Below are 17,103 nucleotides of genomic sequence, written 5' to 3'. Positions count from 1 at the left end.
AAAAAACCCACCACATTTCTGATGGAGAGCAAGTTTTTTAATTGAAATAAGCTCTGAAACACTGTTGCAAGTTATTCAATCTGTGCTCTGCAGAACAAGTCTATTTTTAAGGTAGAAAAGAGACATTTCTTCCAAATGCACAAGTTTAGTGCAGTTCATGGGTATCATTTGTACAGCCTTCACAAAGCAGCTTCTGACAGACTTTTAAAATATACTCCTCTCACACCATGACCAGAAAGAAAATAAATCAGCCCTTCAGTCAGAGCACGTACTGATCTTCAGAAAAGAGACATTATGGTTTTCATCACCATATGAACTTGTCTTATCAGCAAGCATACAGTATATTTTGGCAGACTGTTTTTTGCAGCTTCCAGTAGGAACAGCACATTTATCCTGAATCTGGAGCATGTCCATCCCCTTTGCACTTCTTCAGAAGTATCACTCATGTCTCTTCTCTCCCACCAAATCTACCTAGTCATTATTTTACTATAAAAACATCTACTGCTTTTCCACTTAAAATTTTACCCAAAAGTGCAGCCTTTTAATTATCTAGATTTGCAATAAGAATGCCATAAATGGATTGCTGTAGGATGCAAGACACTGGTAAGAGTCCTACCTTGTTCACTAGGTTCTGACTGAGACTTTCTGACAGTAAGGTCCAGAGGCGAGTCTTGGTCAGCCATGAGCAGTTTGCTGAGCACGGGGTTCTGAGCAGTTGCAGCAGTGGGAGAGGAGGCGACCAGAGATGCTTTCAGCAGGCTTTGGTTCTTTGTGCTATTGGGCTGGCTGGAGTCCTGAGTAGAGCTATTTTTTGAGGTATATTCAGCAGCAAACTGTCGGATCATTCGCTGCATGATCTCACGGGCCACTAAGGGAATATTGGGGTCAGAGACCCTAGGACTGTCTGCAAATATTAGAGATTTTTTTTAAGGAAGCACTTTAAGTATAACAGCTTTTACATTAAGTCAGTTTATTCATTAAAAAAAATCTAGGGGAAAAAAATAAAGGCCAAAGATAAAACAGTTTCTGTAGAAAACATACTTTAGTCTTAGAATACCTGAACAAGAACCATTGCTATTTCTGGCATAGCCTTTTGAAAAGAAAGGCTTTGAGAAGTTTCCTAAAAGAAATACGCAATCTCATCTTTTGTTCTCAAATACAGATATATTCAACAAGACCTTTAAGAGGTATGGAAATGGAAAGGAAAACTAAAGCCAAAGGTACCAAGTAATGAAGTCCATTCCAAAAATATTGAACAGGATATTCAGTGCAAGAATTGACTTACCTGCAGCTACAGAAGGGGGAAACATTGCAGCAGCCCTCTACAAGTTTACTGAGAATTAAAGCCCTATAGTTTTGATCATCTGAAATAATTCACATGAAGACCAAATGTTCAAGTGTCTTCCATCTTCTCATTCTGACTATTCCTTTTGACATTTCTACCTTTGTAATCAATACACCATCAGGGACTACCCAAGGAACTTGCAAATACTCAAAAAACAAAGACAAAACGTAATTCTATTTCTAGAAGATTTGCTCAATCTATTAGCAAGTAATGTGAAACGGAACAGGTAGACATTCCAATTTATATGAAATAGTGTATAAATACAAAGGTATTTGGGGGTATGGGCAACTCAAAATTTATTGAAAAAAATCACTCTTTTAAACCAGTAGTAATACAGGATGTGAAGCAAATCTGTAACTCCTAAATCACAGAAGGTAAGTCCTGCCACTTCACTTCAAACATTAATTGTGTTCTCTGGCCCAGTCTTTAAAAGCAGCTCTCAAAAGGGAACAACAGAGGAAGTGTTTACTTCCTCTTTAAAATTGCCCGAGTTGAAAGGCAATCTATTGAGATTGAACTATTAGACACATTAGTAAAACCTTCTGTGGGACATTTCAGTGTTAGATTTGCCTTTTGCCACCATTTTTGACAAAAGTGCATCAATCCAACAAACCAGCTTTAGGGTAGGTGTAAAAGATGACTGACATGAAAGTCTGAGCAGGGTTGCCCACAAATCAGTGAGCAGCAGTGAGCAGTCATTGTGTTTCTTGATGAAAAACCATACTGAGCTTTAAACACTCTTCAAGCCCAAACTGCTTCCTGTTAAGCCCAGCTTTCTATACCTAAGACCTTACACAGTCACCACGTATATTTTTACAGGGGCATAATAGCTGTAACCTTCCAAGACGTTTATGTAAATATGTAACCTTTTTCTTATGAAATCTACAGGATGTTTCATTGTTGCTACATATGGAATACCACTATTTTAAGAAGACACCAAGAAATAGGCCAAACTTAAATTTTGGTACGTTTATAGTCTCATTTCCTTCCCAAATGGTTCACAAGAACAACAGCTTGGAAAAGTGTGGAGGCTTTGTTCTGCTGTGGTGACATTTCTTCCACTTTCTAACCTCTTCACTATAAACTGCTGAAGGACATAAAAAGGTTCCGGGGAGGCCCAGAAGGACACAAATTGATGGCATGATCACACTTTGTGTAACACCGTTTGACATGTGCTTGTAGCACACACAGTGGGGCTGGCAGGGCGGCAGAGCTCGATGGGACCTGTGTTTTCTGAATGAAGAATTAGGCCTTTACTGTTGCACCATGTTTGTATGTTCAATTCAGTAATGTTTGCAGCTGAACACATTTAGACATTTAGAAAGAAAATACTATATATCCCCACAGCCATGCATCTTTGTAATCTGTAACTTCAGAGAATCAGCCCCAAATGACTCCTTTCTAGTGCTACTCAAGATAAACTTCCTAATTCAGGACACAAAACTCCATTTTCAAGCAGAAGACAAGTTTTCCCTAGCACATCAAAGGCTTCTTGCTTTATATAAAGCCTGAATGCTAAGGACTAAAGCTGTTCAAAAATGAATGGAAAATATGAGCTGGTGCCCCTACAGCATCACTTGAAATCAACCAGATGTTTATCTTGACTCCTGTCTAAGTGTTTTGAAAAAAATAAAACTAAAATTAACCAAAACAAGAAATTCTCGGAGAAGAAAAAATACAGCAAATATTTATCAGCCATGAATAGTCTAAAACAGTACCTCTGATCTTTAAAATCTTTTCTATGTTTTTATACTGAAATCTTAAAAGGGCAGTATCAAACAAAAAAAGGTATGATTTCATTAAACCAGAAGAAGGTTACAAAGTAAAGGTAATAGACAACTAAGCCCTACCACCCTGCTTTCATTGGAAAACAGGAATATTTGAAGGAAGCATTACTGAGTCAGAGTGCCATGGACACAAATTTCAGAAAAAAATATGTAAGATTAATGGACAGTAAACCTGTTCAAAAAGTTTGCTGATCTTGCTAATTACCTATTTATGTTCGGTACGTGACGGTGCAGCCTCAACATACAACAGGGCACCTGCTCACAGAACATCTGCATTTTCTCTGATCTGTCTGGGCTACAAAACACCCATCTCAAATGTTACTGGCAGTGAGGATGGAAAGAAGAAAAGAACTAATCGCTGGCACAAAGCCAGGAGAGCTCAGCATCTCAGAGCAATGTAGGAACATCAGAGTTCTGCCATTCTTTATGTTGTCTGTGGTATTACAGTGCCTGAGGATCTTATGGCAGTGGCATGAATTAGATTTCAAGCAATCTAAACACAGACAAGCTTGAAAACGATGCATTAAGGATTAAGAACCAACTTCCTGCCAGATTTCTGCCTCTCCCTTATTACTCTTGCACCAAGCATAGCTTTGCCAGAGGAAGGAAGACAAGAGTATATTAAAAAAAAATCTCAAAAGATTCCTAGACATCTGACATGTTTCCTTATCTTCATTCTGTGTATCTGGCCATGGACGGAGTATTATACCCCTCATTAGCACACTGCAATATCTGCCACTGGTTTCCCAACAAATTAGAAAAACATACTCTCCTAAAGGATACACACATACGTCACAAGTAAAAATTTAAGCTCAATGTTAAAAGAATTAAGTCTTTTATAAAAAATTTGGAAGTGATGGAAATGCCCTTTTCCCCCTCTCACCAGAAAAAGTAATACAGAAAAAACTGTATTTTCTCTACATTTTAGTTTTCTTAAATTCCTTCTGGATTTAAAAAGAGATGGGATAAATTTAAAAGCCAAAGGAAACATTAACCTTAAAAGGAAAAAAAACCTAAACTTGAAAGGGAAGCCTTGGAATAAAGGCATTATCTGAACTATCAGTAGTAATGCAGTAACTATCCTTCCTACCATCCTGCATGTATTGCAAAAAGTATAGAAGCATCATAATGTAAAGCTTGTATTTATTCATTTGAGTCATAAAAGAAAGGCTAAGATACTGTTATCTACTTAAAACACCTTTAAATATTTTGGTCGCTGGGAGGGAGGGCTGAGGCCTGGCTACAGCAATTTCTAATTTGTTAAACTGAAGCCCTGCATTGTCCCTCAGCAGATAGGTTGGAATTACTGATTTGGCAGATTTTCTCACACATGGGTTAGACTGATAAGTACAAGGTACTTTCATTCAGGATGTATTTGGAAGCAACCTCTGGATTCACGTTTCTCAGGTTTGTAGAAAAGAGTGAAATGAGTTTTTGCCTTTCTAAGAGCACAGTTTAAGTGACAACTCTCCAGAAGACATTTTGGGGATTTTCTAGCATTGAGCTGCTATTACTGTTCTCAGCACACTCTACAGCACAGATTTTCCAATTCTTTTGCTGATCACATTTTGAATTCTCCATATATCCCTCTCAGCACTATTTCAACAATATTTTATACTGCAGATTGCTGCGGATGGGGTGGGTAATCACTACCCATAGTGAGAACACAGCTGACCTTTAAGAAAAACTGCATTAGTACACATCCCATTAAAATAAAATAAATATTTTTTTTAAATAAATTACCCACCTACTACCACCACTGTCACTTGACCTTTCTTCCAAACGGCCCACTCCCCTCAACACTGGATCAGGGGAACAGTTCTGCTGGCTAAGAACTGAGTCATGTCCCCAAAAGTGAAAACATCAGTGTTCTCATGGAGAGATTTGGTTTAGGGTTAAATATTCTATACTCCCTTCCTCAGTCCCAAGCCCACACTGTTGAATTGCTACATTACTTCAGAGTCAATTTTTACCCTTGATAAATATATAGAGAGAACTGAAAAATACTTAACAGTGACAACTCAAACATCAGATCTTTGATAACCGCATTGCATGCAAAGAGACCACAAGAGATACTATTCCCCCCTCCCCCCATTAAAACCAACCTTTTCTGTAAAAGACTGCATTGAGGAACTCTTCCGCTTGCCTTTCAAAACGAATGATTTTTGCTTGCTCTTGTCTAAGAAGAGCTTCTTGTCCAGCTTCCGAGGCTGGCTCATCCAGACTGACTAAGTGTTCCTGCAAAGACATTTAATATTTGTAAGATCTTCCTGACTCCAAAATTAGTAAAGTTCCTTAGGCATGAAATATTTCACTAAATTCAAAACTTTTTCAGGTACTCAGCACAGAGTTGAATCTATTGAAATCACAACTTCTTTTTTGATGGCTTCAGAACATTTACTTTGTCCTGTTTTCTTCTTGTAAATGCAGCAGAAGTCTGTAAGTCTTGATAACATCATGGGAAATAAGAGCCCACTATAAAGAAGGCGACTCAGGTATTTTACAACATTTGGCTGCAAATCTCTTATCTACCACTTGTCTTTGGCTATTACTTTTAGATCCAAGAAATAACTGTTGAAGGCCAAACACAGGTAATTCTCCTTATCCTACACAGCGTTCATGCAAACTGAGCAAAAAATGGCCAAGCATTATCAACAACATCCTGGTGTGAAAAGGCTCAGTAGTAGCCACTTTTAAGTGAAATAAACTTAAGTTAGCTGTTACAACACCTATAATGAATTGAAATCCATTCTATCTCTTACAATTGGAAGCAATTGAGTTATCTAAAGAATATTTTCAAACTAGGATAATTAAATGTGTGAGATGTCAGGATAAATCACTAATTTTAAATATGCTCAGGAAACTAGAATGAAAGGTTACAAAAATACAGAATCTAAACACCTGGATTCCTCCCCCAAATACACATCCTTGTCTCATTTCTTTCAGTTTAATAATCAGGAGAACAATTGCCTCCCTGTCCCTCTCCCTCCACTTTCATTTTAAGCTGTATTAAAGTTACCTGTATTTACCCACTGCAGGAATGCATAAACAACCACTCTTTGGGTTTAGGGAGTGTTCTGTTTTGTTAACCTTTACAAAGTATCAGTTACCATAATATCCAGGCTGCATCTGGTTTTTTGGCCTCTACTGTGTAAGTTTATTTCAGATTAATACCCTCATGGTACTAGAAGGGAAGCAAAGAACTGGCAATTCATTTATAAATGACAAGAAATGAAAAAGTAAGTCGTTCTTAAGTTTGTGCTGTCCCAGCTTCAAGAGGTTTCATGAAGCAAGGCCACAGAGCCAGCCCACAGTAAATTAACGAACACAGTCACGTGAGCGACGTGCCAAGGGTAATAACGTGAACCACTGTGGACTCTGGCCTGAACAACATGGGCTCTCACATCGTATTTTTAATTCAACAGCTTCCAAAAGCTCTCGTATCAAAAGTCAAGGGAGATACTATTGAGACAGAGACAAAGCAGCTTTTTGTGCCAAATAAAAGATGAGGAGCACACGATGACTGAGGCGACAGGTGAGTGAAACAACGTTTGATGCTGTGAAGGGAAGAGCCTGCAGAAGCAAAGACCTCACAAAGTGACTGACGCTTTGTTCCATACCTGAGACATTCAAGCCTGCTTCCTCCCACAGCACAGAGAAGTTTCTTTTGAGGTAGTCTTTAATTCTTTCATACAAATTTGGACTGATGGATTAGCTACAACAGAAGTGTTCGCCTCTGTGCCAGACATCCCTGAGCTCACTGGCATTTTATGAACACTCTGAAAATGCAGTTGCACTTTCATGATACTACAATACGTGAAGCATCTGTACATGATTTCACAATAAAAATACTTGTGGATAATAAGCCAAATATTTTTGAGAGTTACTATTCAGGTGAGACTTCACAGAATGTATTTGTATTCTCTTTCTGAAACTGTGTTGCTGCATCTGACAAGCTTAATGCAGGATCTGTCCTGGTTATTGACAAACAGTCCTAAATGAGCTCCACTATCTTCTAGGTACCATCAGGGTAACTGTAAACTCACCTTATCAGTTTGTATAAAAAGCAGACATGTGTGCAAATTAACTAATAACAGAAGTAATCCAGGCATACAGAAGTGTTGGAACAGCCACTGAAATATCTAAACCTTGACAGAAATTTTGCTTTAAAAAGAAACTCTGCAAACTGATGCAGAGATTCAGCTAGATAAGATCCACTGGAGGTAACTGGCATTCTCCAGCTGAAGTCCCAAGAGCCATTGCAAACAAACTTCCTTTTAATTCCAAGGACAAACAGAGAATTCAAAACTGAAGGAAACATTACCTCTTCAACCTGATCAGACACGCCGCCCTTTAACAGACTATAGTTTTGGAAGAAGCCTAAAATAAAAATAATCCTTGGCCAATATAATGCATTTCAAATCTGCCTAGTACTGTAAATCCTGGCCTAGCAACTTGGTGGACACACAGTCCAGAGGCACCATGGCTCACCATAAACTGGTGTGCCTTATATTACTCATATAAAGGCAATGTCAGAAGAGCACAAAAGGCTAAGTAAAGCCGTACATTTTCTTCACAGAGCAGGAATGAAGAAAAAAGATCAGCCTGAAAAAAAATTGGTGAACAGCTTAAGAGAGGATCACTTGATCTGCATTCGGGAGAGGAAGGGAATAGCAAGAAAATGGCAATGCTTAGTTGCTACCCCTCAAACAACAGAGCATCACTCTGCATATATTGTTTTTATCAGTGTCCATACTAACACATCAAAACATAAAGAAACAAAGATATGTAAAAGAGTCAGATTTAACCTTCCACATAGAAACAAAATCTTCAGCATCTTCTGGCATCTGCAGTACAGCACTGACTACATGAGACAACATATACTGGAAATCTTTCTGCTTATTGGATTTTTTTATTATTTTCTCATCCATTTTATCACAATTATTCCAATAATCTTTGCATTTTGTTCACCCTTGGAAGGAAATTTCAAGTTTTCACACTAAGTATTTGATTCTGATTGCTATTGAAAGTCAACTTCCAAAAGTGGGGGTTTTCTGTTTGGTTTGTAAGGGGGTGGTTGGTTGGTTGGTTTGCTTTGGGGTCTTTTTTTATTGGTTTGGGTTGGCTTTTTCGTTGGTTTTTTTGTTTGTTTTTTTTTGTTGTTTTTTTTTTTTTACATTTTCCAGCATTTCTTCCCAATAACCATTATTTAGAACCACATTGCAGGCCTTCCCTCTCACTCTAGAGCACTGAATCACATTAAAGTTTTCAGTAGCAACATGCAAGTAGCAGGAAGAAAACCCTAATACTTAGATAGCATTGTCATTAGGTTTTCTTCAGGGTATTTGTAACCAGTCAGTAACTTTTCCATATTATTTATAACACAGGATTCATTCTTTTCTCTTTGTGCTTCTCTTCAGATGGGAGCCAGGCCCCAGAGCATCCCCAGAATGCCATCAGCAAACACGCAGTATCACTGTATTGAACAATACACCTTCTGAGAAGGACACCTGGAGTGGTTTGCACATGCTCCCTCAGGGCTAAAGCTCTTCTAGTATGTAAAGATAAACAGCATAACTTCGTAATTAAGTCGAAGAGACTTTGAAATACAGAGGTGTTCAAAATCAAGGTCAGTGTGTGACCTTGAGAGACCACCCAATCCTGGGCAGCCCTGCCTTGTCAGCACCAGCACTGGATGCTCACTGAGACCCTCCTGGCAGAAAATGTTGATACAGCGATTCCAAAAGCTGAACTGCTGACACAAAGAGAAAGGTATGACACAGGCTGTTGTGCAGATATGGAAACAGCATTTCATGGTTAAGCCACAGGACACACACAGATGAAGTGGGAAGAGCCCACAAGCTAGAACTGTAGTACAAGACAATTCCTGTCCATCTTTGTGGAGGAAGAGGAGGGAGGTTTCCCACAGACCACCCATGGCTGACCAGTCAAACCATCAACCCACGGGATACAATCCAGACTCCCACCCTACCCCCTCAAGGCAAGATCAGGAACAGGGAGTAAGAAAGGAACGTTTCAGCATCCCTAGGCTGTCCTCTCCAACGCTTCATTTTTCTTAAGACTGTACAGTCTTTTTAGTTCTTAGCCAGTGAAAAGGAGAATAATCCACTATTTCCTGTAGAGAAGCCTTAAGGGCACCAGAGACTCCTCTTTCCTTCTACCTGCAAGGCCAAGTCATTCTTTGCTGCTTTCAGTTCAGTGCTATTCAGTTTGTTTGCATCTCTCAAGATGCTACAGCTGAGGCCTCACCAGCATTTTGGTTTTGCTCTGCAGGTACTGAGACAAATGCCTATTTTGACATAGTCCCAAAATAGTCTATTATTTTACAATCCTATCACTTTACAAACATCTGTAACTTGTGATTCGACAAAACAAGTTCTTCTATCCTGTTTCTCAATTTATCGAAATCATTTTCAATTCTGAGCATGTCCTTTAAAACATCTACAACTGCTCCCAGCTTAGCATTAATAACAATTCAGATGTTTAATTAGTTTTAAGACCTCCCTCACTTATTTAACATATATATTTTTATAGTAAGATGACTGATGTCAGATTCATCAAATTCAAAACAAATTTATCTTGACTGATCCACAGCTATGGAATACCATTTATTATCTACAGCAGGAGGAGAAAAAAATAAAATCAGCGGAAACACAACATTTATGTACAAATAAAACTGAAACTCTGCATTACGACTAAACACAGCTGGAGATTATCACAAACAGCCTCTTCAGGTTTTAGAATCCATATCAAATTATTTAAAAACCACACAGTACAAAATTGTCAGTCTAAATGCTTGAATTTTTTTTTAAGTGATGAAATCCATTAAAATGTTTTAGAGCATGCTCAGGCATGCTTAGGATCTCTGTACACAGTTTAAACATATTCTAAAGCCATCAAAAACTGTAAGAGTTCTGCAACTTCAACTCATTTTCAGGTATTTCCTTTGCCATCTTCAATTACTCTACAAGTTAATGCTTTAGATGATAGTGGTAACTTCAGAATTATTCAGACACTTACCACAGTTCATATCTTACTGTTTATGTTCCTCTGTAGTGAAAGGCCACCAGATTCAGAGACTGTTACTATGACTAATCATAATCAAGTAATGACATATTACCTTTTAAATGTTGGTGTAAGGCAATTACTTACAAGCTTTAAAAAATATCTAAATCATATCAGAGTAACTTTGACTTTTAGAGCGATCCATTCACACGTTGTACCCTACAACACTTCTTCACAAATGAAAGAATTGTGAGAGGTCCTTACACTGGAGCCCAACTATTTTACAGCACTTTGCAGACCAGATTCAATCTTCTGCCACCAACAGCATAACACTCCAGAATATGCTCCTAGAAATCATCTTCTCTCTTGCTATTTTTGTAGCTTAAATATATCTATAAAATAGTTAATGTGCTTAGGAGTATTATCCTTCTTGTTCTGCTCTCATCACCTAATGAGATTAGTTGTGTGTTCAGCTGTGTGTGTTCCTTTTTTCTCTTAATACACATAAATTGCTTTATGTCGCTTTAGACAATAGTGTTTTCTTTTCCACATGAATATACTCAACCGAATCCTCTTTAAGGATTCATTTTCCAATCTCTGCTTTCTTCTAGCTTTTCTTAAACTAGGTTTGAGCTCCAACTATGAGCAAATGCCAGTAGATACAAACATTCTACATGGAGCCACCGATTTCTTCTGTAATGACAGCTCTGTCAGATTATCTAAACAAGCCACACAAAAAATTAGGAATCATAATAAAAAAAGAGATGTCAAGTACACTTAAAGTGCAATCCATTTGAACTGAGGGGCCTTCTCTGCAACACCATTTTAGAAGAAAAGGTGATAAAAACCACAAGCAATTGAGAATTACCACATCTGCACATTATCCAAATGCAAATTCACCAAATTTGGCCCCATAGGACCCGAACTTTCCCAAACCACGCGCAGGCAGCTGGAGTTACCAACTGCCTTTTTTGTCCTTCTTGTCTATCAATGTACTCGTGCTTTTCTGCACACAGGTACCCATGTTAACAACCTGGTGGCAGCTCCTTAGGTAACCAGTCATTCTCTGACCATACCACACAAAAACAATTGTGTATTCTGCATTCTGTGATGAAAGAAAAAAAACACTCCAAGTTATTGCACATAACCCTCCGGATTTGGGGAAAAACATGTCTGGGAAGATTCTAGCTTCCTACTTGGTGTGTATTTTATTCTTATTCAAATGAAGCCACAAGTCTATTTCTCTACAAAAACCTGTTTTATATTTTGACTGCCAAAAAATGTGTGTGTTTCTCAGTATTTGCAAGTAGAACTACTGCTACAAATAAATTAATCTTTTTAGAATACTTCAGCAGATGGTTCTCCATCCTTTGAAGAAGTAACTGTTTCTGATTCCTTGTAAAAGCAAGAACCAACATCATTGAAAGAGTGGGAGAGCAAGTGTAGCTTTTTACCCCTTTAGCAGCTCTGCCAATAAACTAATACTGGCCTGCAATGGTCCTCCTGTAGTCCAGAACTGAAATTGTTCTTAAACACAACTACTCATCTCCAACATTACAGGTAACTCCTAGGGGCAAATGAAATCCAGGAAAAAAATCTGAAGATTTTTATTGGTTTTGAATTTGTTAGACCAGACACCTACATGTCACTCAAAGGTGAAAATCAAGGACATTGATTAATTATTTAACTAATGCTAGAGGGGTTTTGGTAACGATGTGCTCATAGGAAGAAAGGCCAGCCACAGCCACATGGTTTATGGCTATCTTGCTCCCAGCTACAACATCAATTACACACCTTTTAATTCTGTAACTCAGCAGTATACAAACACAAATCATCCCACCCTGCCTGGTTCTTTTCCAAAAGGGTTAAGAGGATGCACATGAACAATAAAAAAATGCAGAATAGAGGGTAAGACAGAAAGCACAACTGCTATCACGTTATGTACAGGAACTGACAAGTTTTAGCAGTTACAGAAAAATGAGCCTCCAACTCCCTAAAAAGAAGAGTTACAGATATCAGTACAGATGCTGAATGGAAGAGATTTCAAATAAACTAGCACTATTTCTAATTTAGTTCAGTCCATTAGCTGAAGAATGTCCATTATTTGGCTAAATACCAAATTAAGTTACAAACTTTTTTCTAACAATTAAGTCTCTGATATTTTAATTCAAGTTGAGATGTTGTCAAACTCATGCTATTTGAAGACTCTCAGAAGAATCCCATTTAGCTCTGTACTTCAAGCCAATGACTGTGCCAGCAGTGCAGCAAGGGGAAAGGAAGCACTCCCACCCTGCCATGTCTCTCAGCTGACACATAAAAAACCCCAGACCTAAAAGGAGCCATATTCCTCCCTCAAAAACCAAACCAAAAAGCCAACAACTCCAAACCCAATAGAACTGACAGAGGCTGGAGAGCAGTAAGACAAAAAATCAATCCAAACCAAACCAAAAAAAAAAAAAACAACAAAAACCCCAAACAAATCCTATATACTCCAAAGTCTTTCTTAACTCATAGTTCTCTCCATCCTGGTCTGGACAACACTCCTTCCTCTTCCCTCAGCAATGCTGCACAGCCCTGCTGCATTCTGTACCAGCCTGTACACAATCCTACAACCTCCTTTGACCCCCGATGACAAAACACCACGGAGCACACCAGATGTGACCAGATCTGCACCCACTTAAAAGCCATCACACAGTACAACAGGAAAACACGTGAGGATCCTTAACATTAATGGTAACTACCACTTGCATAAGGAATACATTGCCAGTGTCTCAGTGATAATTATGGGCTACACTTGTGAAACTAAAAAGAAAAACCCATCAAAGTACAGGAAAATATGAATAGTGGTATCTCAGCCTCTGACTAAAGGTTGCATAGAAGCTTGAAAAGGACAAGGCACTGTGAGCACTACACAGTGGACAGTTGTGCTCTTGGGTTTTGTCCTCACCCAAGAATCGCTGATTTTCAAGAGCTTTATTTTGGACCTATGAGGATGACTGAGATACAAACCATCTTTCTGAAGATCTACCCATCCACGGTCAGATACCCCCAGACTACAATCGGTCTCTGACTGTGCCACAAAATTATGTTCTGGATCAATTCAGTGGCTTAACTAGAACTGTATTAAACCCTAAATTTTGTCCTTTTATGAGGTAAGACAAAAGACAGAACTCCTTACACCACAAGCATAGACACATCTCACCTGCTGTCAGTCTCAATGAAGGAGCTGTGCTTTACATCTGTCCTAAATGCAAGCATTCCTAAGCCTTCTCCTATGCCTTTACAAAAAATGTAATATAAAAACAGGAATAAACTGGCAACATTGCAGATATCAGTGTCAACAAGGTACTTCCTTTATGGACAAGCCACAGAGCTCCACGTTAAGCTGCTGCAGAGGAAAGAGCACCTTTGTTTCGTTCTTAAGTTCGATAGACATGCACTTTGGTGTTGTTTTACATTGTGAAGGAAAAAGTTATGAGTTCCAGTAAATGAAGTTTTGCCAAGACAAACGATCCTTCCTTCCTATGCTGTAGAACAATCATTATTTCAACACTTGGGCTGAGCAACAACCATGTACAACACAATAGCTTTTGTTTCATATACAGCTATAATCTCCTTAAGAAAACAAACTGTAAGTTTATCATGTTGGCAAAGCTGACTTGTCCATGTTTAGGCTCTGACTTGGTTATGAAAAGCACAGTACAAAATCTACCATACATGAGAGCCCTTTAATAAAAGGATGTGGCCCACAGGGAAGGAGGAGATTCCAAGACACAAAACAAGCCTCTTGGTTGTTAAAATGGACCACATTTCCATATTGAAGATGAGCCCATCGTCTGACTGTAGTTAAACATGCACAAGCCACAGTTTGACTCTCTTAGGAAGGGTTTCATGATTTCCAACAAGATCTCTGACAAACAACTCAAAAGAACCCCAAAATAAATAAAAAACACCGAACAGAAAGGGCCAGTACATAGGGGGAAAAACCACATCACCTGTATCACATACTGCAAAGAAAAAGTTGCAGAGAAGAGGCAGGTCTGTTCATTAAGTCATATATTTTAATTCAGAAAACCTTTTTCCAAAGGAGGGGAAAGAGGTAGGAGGTTGCAGATTTTCCATATTCAGTTAACTAGGAGCAGCAAACTCCCTCCCTTTTTCCCTCACCTACAACTACTAGCTTCACACATTTGCATTGTTACCTTCACTTTTTCTCTTCTCAGGCAGCAGAAAAGACAATTTTCATCAAAAGACCAATCAGAAACACCTTCAGGCTCACAGTCTGTAAATCAGAAGAATAGCAAATTACTTCATATTCATAAACCATGACACAACTAGAGCCAGAAGAGAAATGCCAAATTAAATACCTGTTTCACAACATTCCTGCCTGCATTCTGAGGATGCAGACTTCATTTTGGCCATTTGTCTAAGTCTCCAGATTACCAAACTGTATATATTTTATCATTGCACAACAAATCTGTTTTTCCCAGCACTGCCAAATACACTCCCAGCTACAGAAAGATGAACACACACTCATTAGTAATTTTAGCCAATATGAAACTAACTGTGAGCGCTGCCTGGGGGAGGGGGGAGAAAGGCACAAATCACCACGGTAACACACATTTTCTAGAGGCAGAGCTGGGGCTGCTTCTGCCATTAGAAATGCAGAACAAGATACAAACACAGAGATTGAATACCTTTAAACAAACTGAGATCTTTTAATAATCCAGGTCCAAACAGGCCTTCTAGAATACTTTCAAACCCTAAAAGCAAATAAAAGAATTGTTAGATTTCTAGATTAAGTATGTCACTACAATATTCACAATAGCAGTTCTATATTTATCTGTTCCAAGAACAGAGCTCAAAGTGCTTTCTCTAAGTATTATAAGATACATGGGTCAATTATGATGACTGAACTACTGACAAACCATAGCACGAGTCCACTGACTCCTGTATTTCTGTAAATAGCTGGGTTAAAAACAAAGAACATTATGACATTGAAATAAACCATTCTGAAAAGAACACAGAAAAACTGCATGTTCTACAACATGACCAGGTAATTTCTACACAAACAAAAATACTCTGGTTTAAGCCTCCAATCTGAAATAAAGTATGATTTCCCAATAAAAAAATAATTCTTCCATCTCAGTGGCATTCAGTTACTTTTCTGAATTTCAGCAAACATTAGAATCAGTGTTTCCTGAAGAGTCACAAGTTTGAGGAGAGAAAATTAAAAGGAAAGGGATTCAGCATTGCCATGTCACTAAGGAATGAAATTCCAACCACAGATCTGCATCTAAGACACACAGTCCCATTTACTTCAATGCCACGATTTATGCCTCACATAAAATAAATGTAACCATTTCGAGTTTATTCCAAAAGAGGGAAAATCTTCACCAAAATTACTGCCATTATTTGGAAATGTAAAATCAATATTACACTAAACCCCTGCTGGCAGTAAAAAAAGCTACAGAGCTATTAACTACCCAATACTGTGAGAAGACAGGTTAGCAGAGTGAACATGGAAAGTGCAAAGACTACTTTAGGGGAGACAGAAACGCCACCTGCTCATAAAAATGTATTTGCAACATGACCAGGACAACTTCTCATATTCCTTGTCCCCATTGATGCTTTTGCTTTGTAGGTTTAATAATGGTTTGCATGTAACTAAGGGCTCCTGGCTGCTCCTGCCTGTCTGGATCTTTGAGGGGCAGAAGAAGCAACAAGAAAAACAAACTAAGAAATAAAAATATGGTTTTAAATTTAGAGAAATCTGCATGGGGGAACTGGGGGTAGATAAACTATGTGAAACAGCTATTTTTAAGAAATTAGTCAAAATGCAGACGATCATGTACTATGAAGAAAATCAGTTATTACATTGCCGAAGAGCAGTAGTTTAAAAAAATTCTGACTTCATTCAGATCTAATACCAAAGTTATGTTTTCGACAGCAGTCACCAAAAGGAAAGGACAAACAGCGTTGCAGCCCTCTGGGTGTCAGTGAGACGGTCAGACACCAACACCTTCACCTGCCAGGTGCAGGACCCAGCAGAATTTGCAGCCTGCAGCATGACTTAGATGGCCAAAGCACTGCTGGGGTGCAACACCATCCTTGACCTAAAAACTGTCAGAGCCTGACACTAAAAATCCAATGTCAGAAAGGACCGAGTGGAAAACGAAAAGGAGGAAAGGGGAAAACAACGGGGAAAACAACGGGGAAAACAACGGGGAAAACAACGGGGAAAACAACGGGGAAAACAACGGGGAAAACAACGGGGAAAACAACGGGGAAAACAACGGGGAAAACAACGGGGAAAACAACGGGGAAAACAACGGGGAAAACAACGGGGAAAAAGAAAAAAAGAAAGAAGGAGTGACAGTGAAATAACAGTCAAGTAAAGAGAAACAGGGAGAGATCAGAAAACAAGGCAAAAGAGGAGAAACTGGGAAAACACCCCATGGAACAGCACCTTGTCAGGCAGAGAAGTAGCACTGCCTCCAAAAAAAGCCAATTCAGGCTTCAGGAAGTGGCAGGAACAGTGGGAAAGGGCCGACCAACCTGACCTAGAAGAAAAATAGGAGAATCAGGGTATTGACCCATAGGTTTATAATGCTGACTCTTTTATGGGTAGTGACCCCTCAGAATCTGCCTCTGAAATGAAACCTTAAGGAAAACAGCTAACCAACCTCATTTCTTTATCTTTCCGTTTAAAAACTTGTATTACATATATATATATATATAAATAAAGACCTCAGAAATTTACTCAAACTCATCAGTCTTAAAATAGCAACTGCCAGTGACTCATGCCCCCCAGTTTGCCGTGCATGCAATCGCACACCGGAGTCCCTGCCAAGTTCTGCAGCTTGGATATTGTATGATCAGAGTTTGCGAGCCCACTGCTCTGAGTGATGCTAATGCCACTCGGGTTTTATTAATATTAAATAT

General features: G+C 38.7%; 1 protein-coding gene across 6 annotated transcripts in view; it reads right to left on the bottom strand.

Annotated features, from left to right (window-relative positions):
• LCOR (ligand dependent nuclear receptor corepressor) overlaps window positions 1–17,103 on the bottom strand; it is an 87,483-nt gene that overhangs the window by 41,590 nt on the left and 28,790 nt on the right. For 3 of the 6 annotated variants that reach the window (XM_071563172.1, XM_071563178.1, XM_071563177.1), the window contains exons 2-5: window positions 14,856–14,921; window positions 14,361–14,440; window positions 5,238–5,370; window positions 617–904 (exon numbers count right to left, since the gene is read on the bottom strand). In XM_071563172.1, the coding sequence (XP_071419273.1) occupies window positions 617–904; window positions 5,238–5,370; window positions 14,361–14,440; window positions 14,856–14,921 (567 nt within the window). Of the gene's footprint in view, window positions 1–616; window positions 905–5,237; window positions 5,371–14,360; window positions 14,441–14,855; window positions 14,922–17,103 lie in introns of those variants that run through there. The other 3 variants (XM_071563174.1, XM_071563175.1, XM_071563176.1) reach the window with 2 other exon arrangements.

Source organism: Pithys albifrons, chromosome 9 (genome assembly GCF_047495875.1).
Source record: "Pithys albifrons albifrons isolate INPA30051 chromosome 9, PitAlb_v1, whole genome shotgun sequence".
Taxonomy (NCBI): domain Eukaryota; kingdom Metazoa; phylum Chordata; class Aves; order Passeriformes; family Thamnophilidae; genus Pithys; species Pithys albifrons.
The sequence above is the reverse complement of the archived record's forward strand: the minus strand, read 5'-3'. Positions and strand labels throughout refer to the sequence as shown.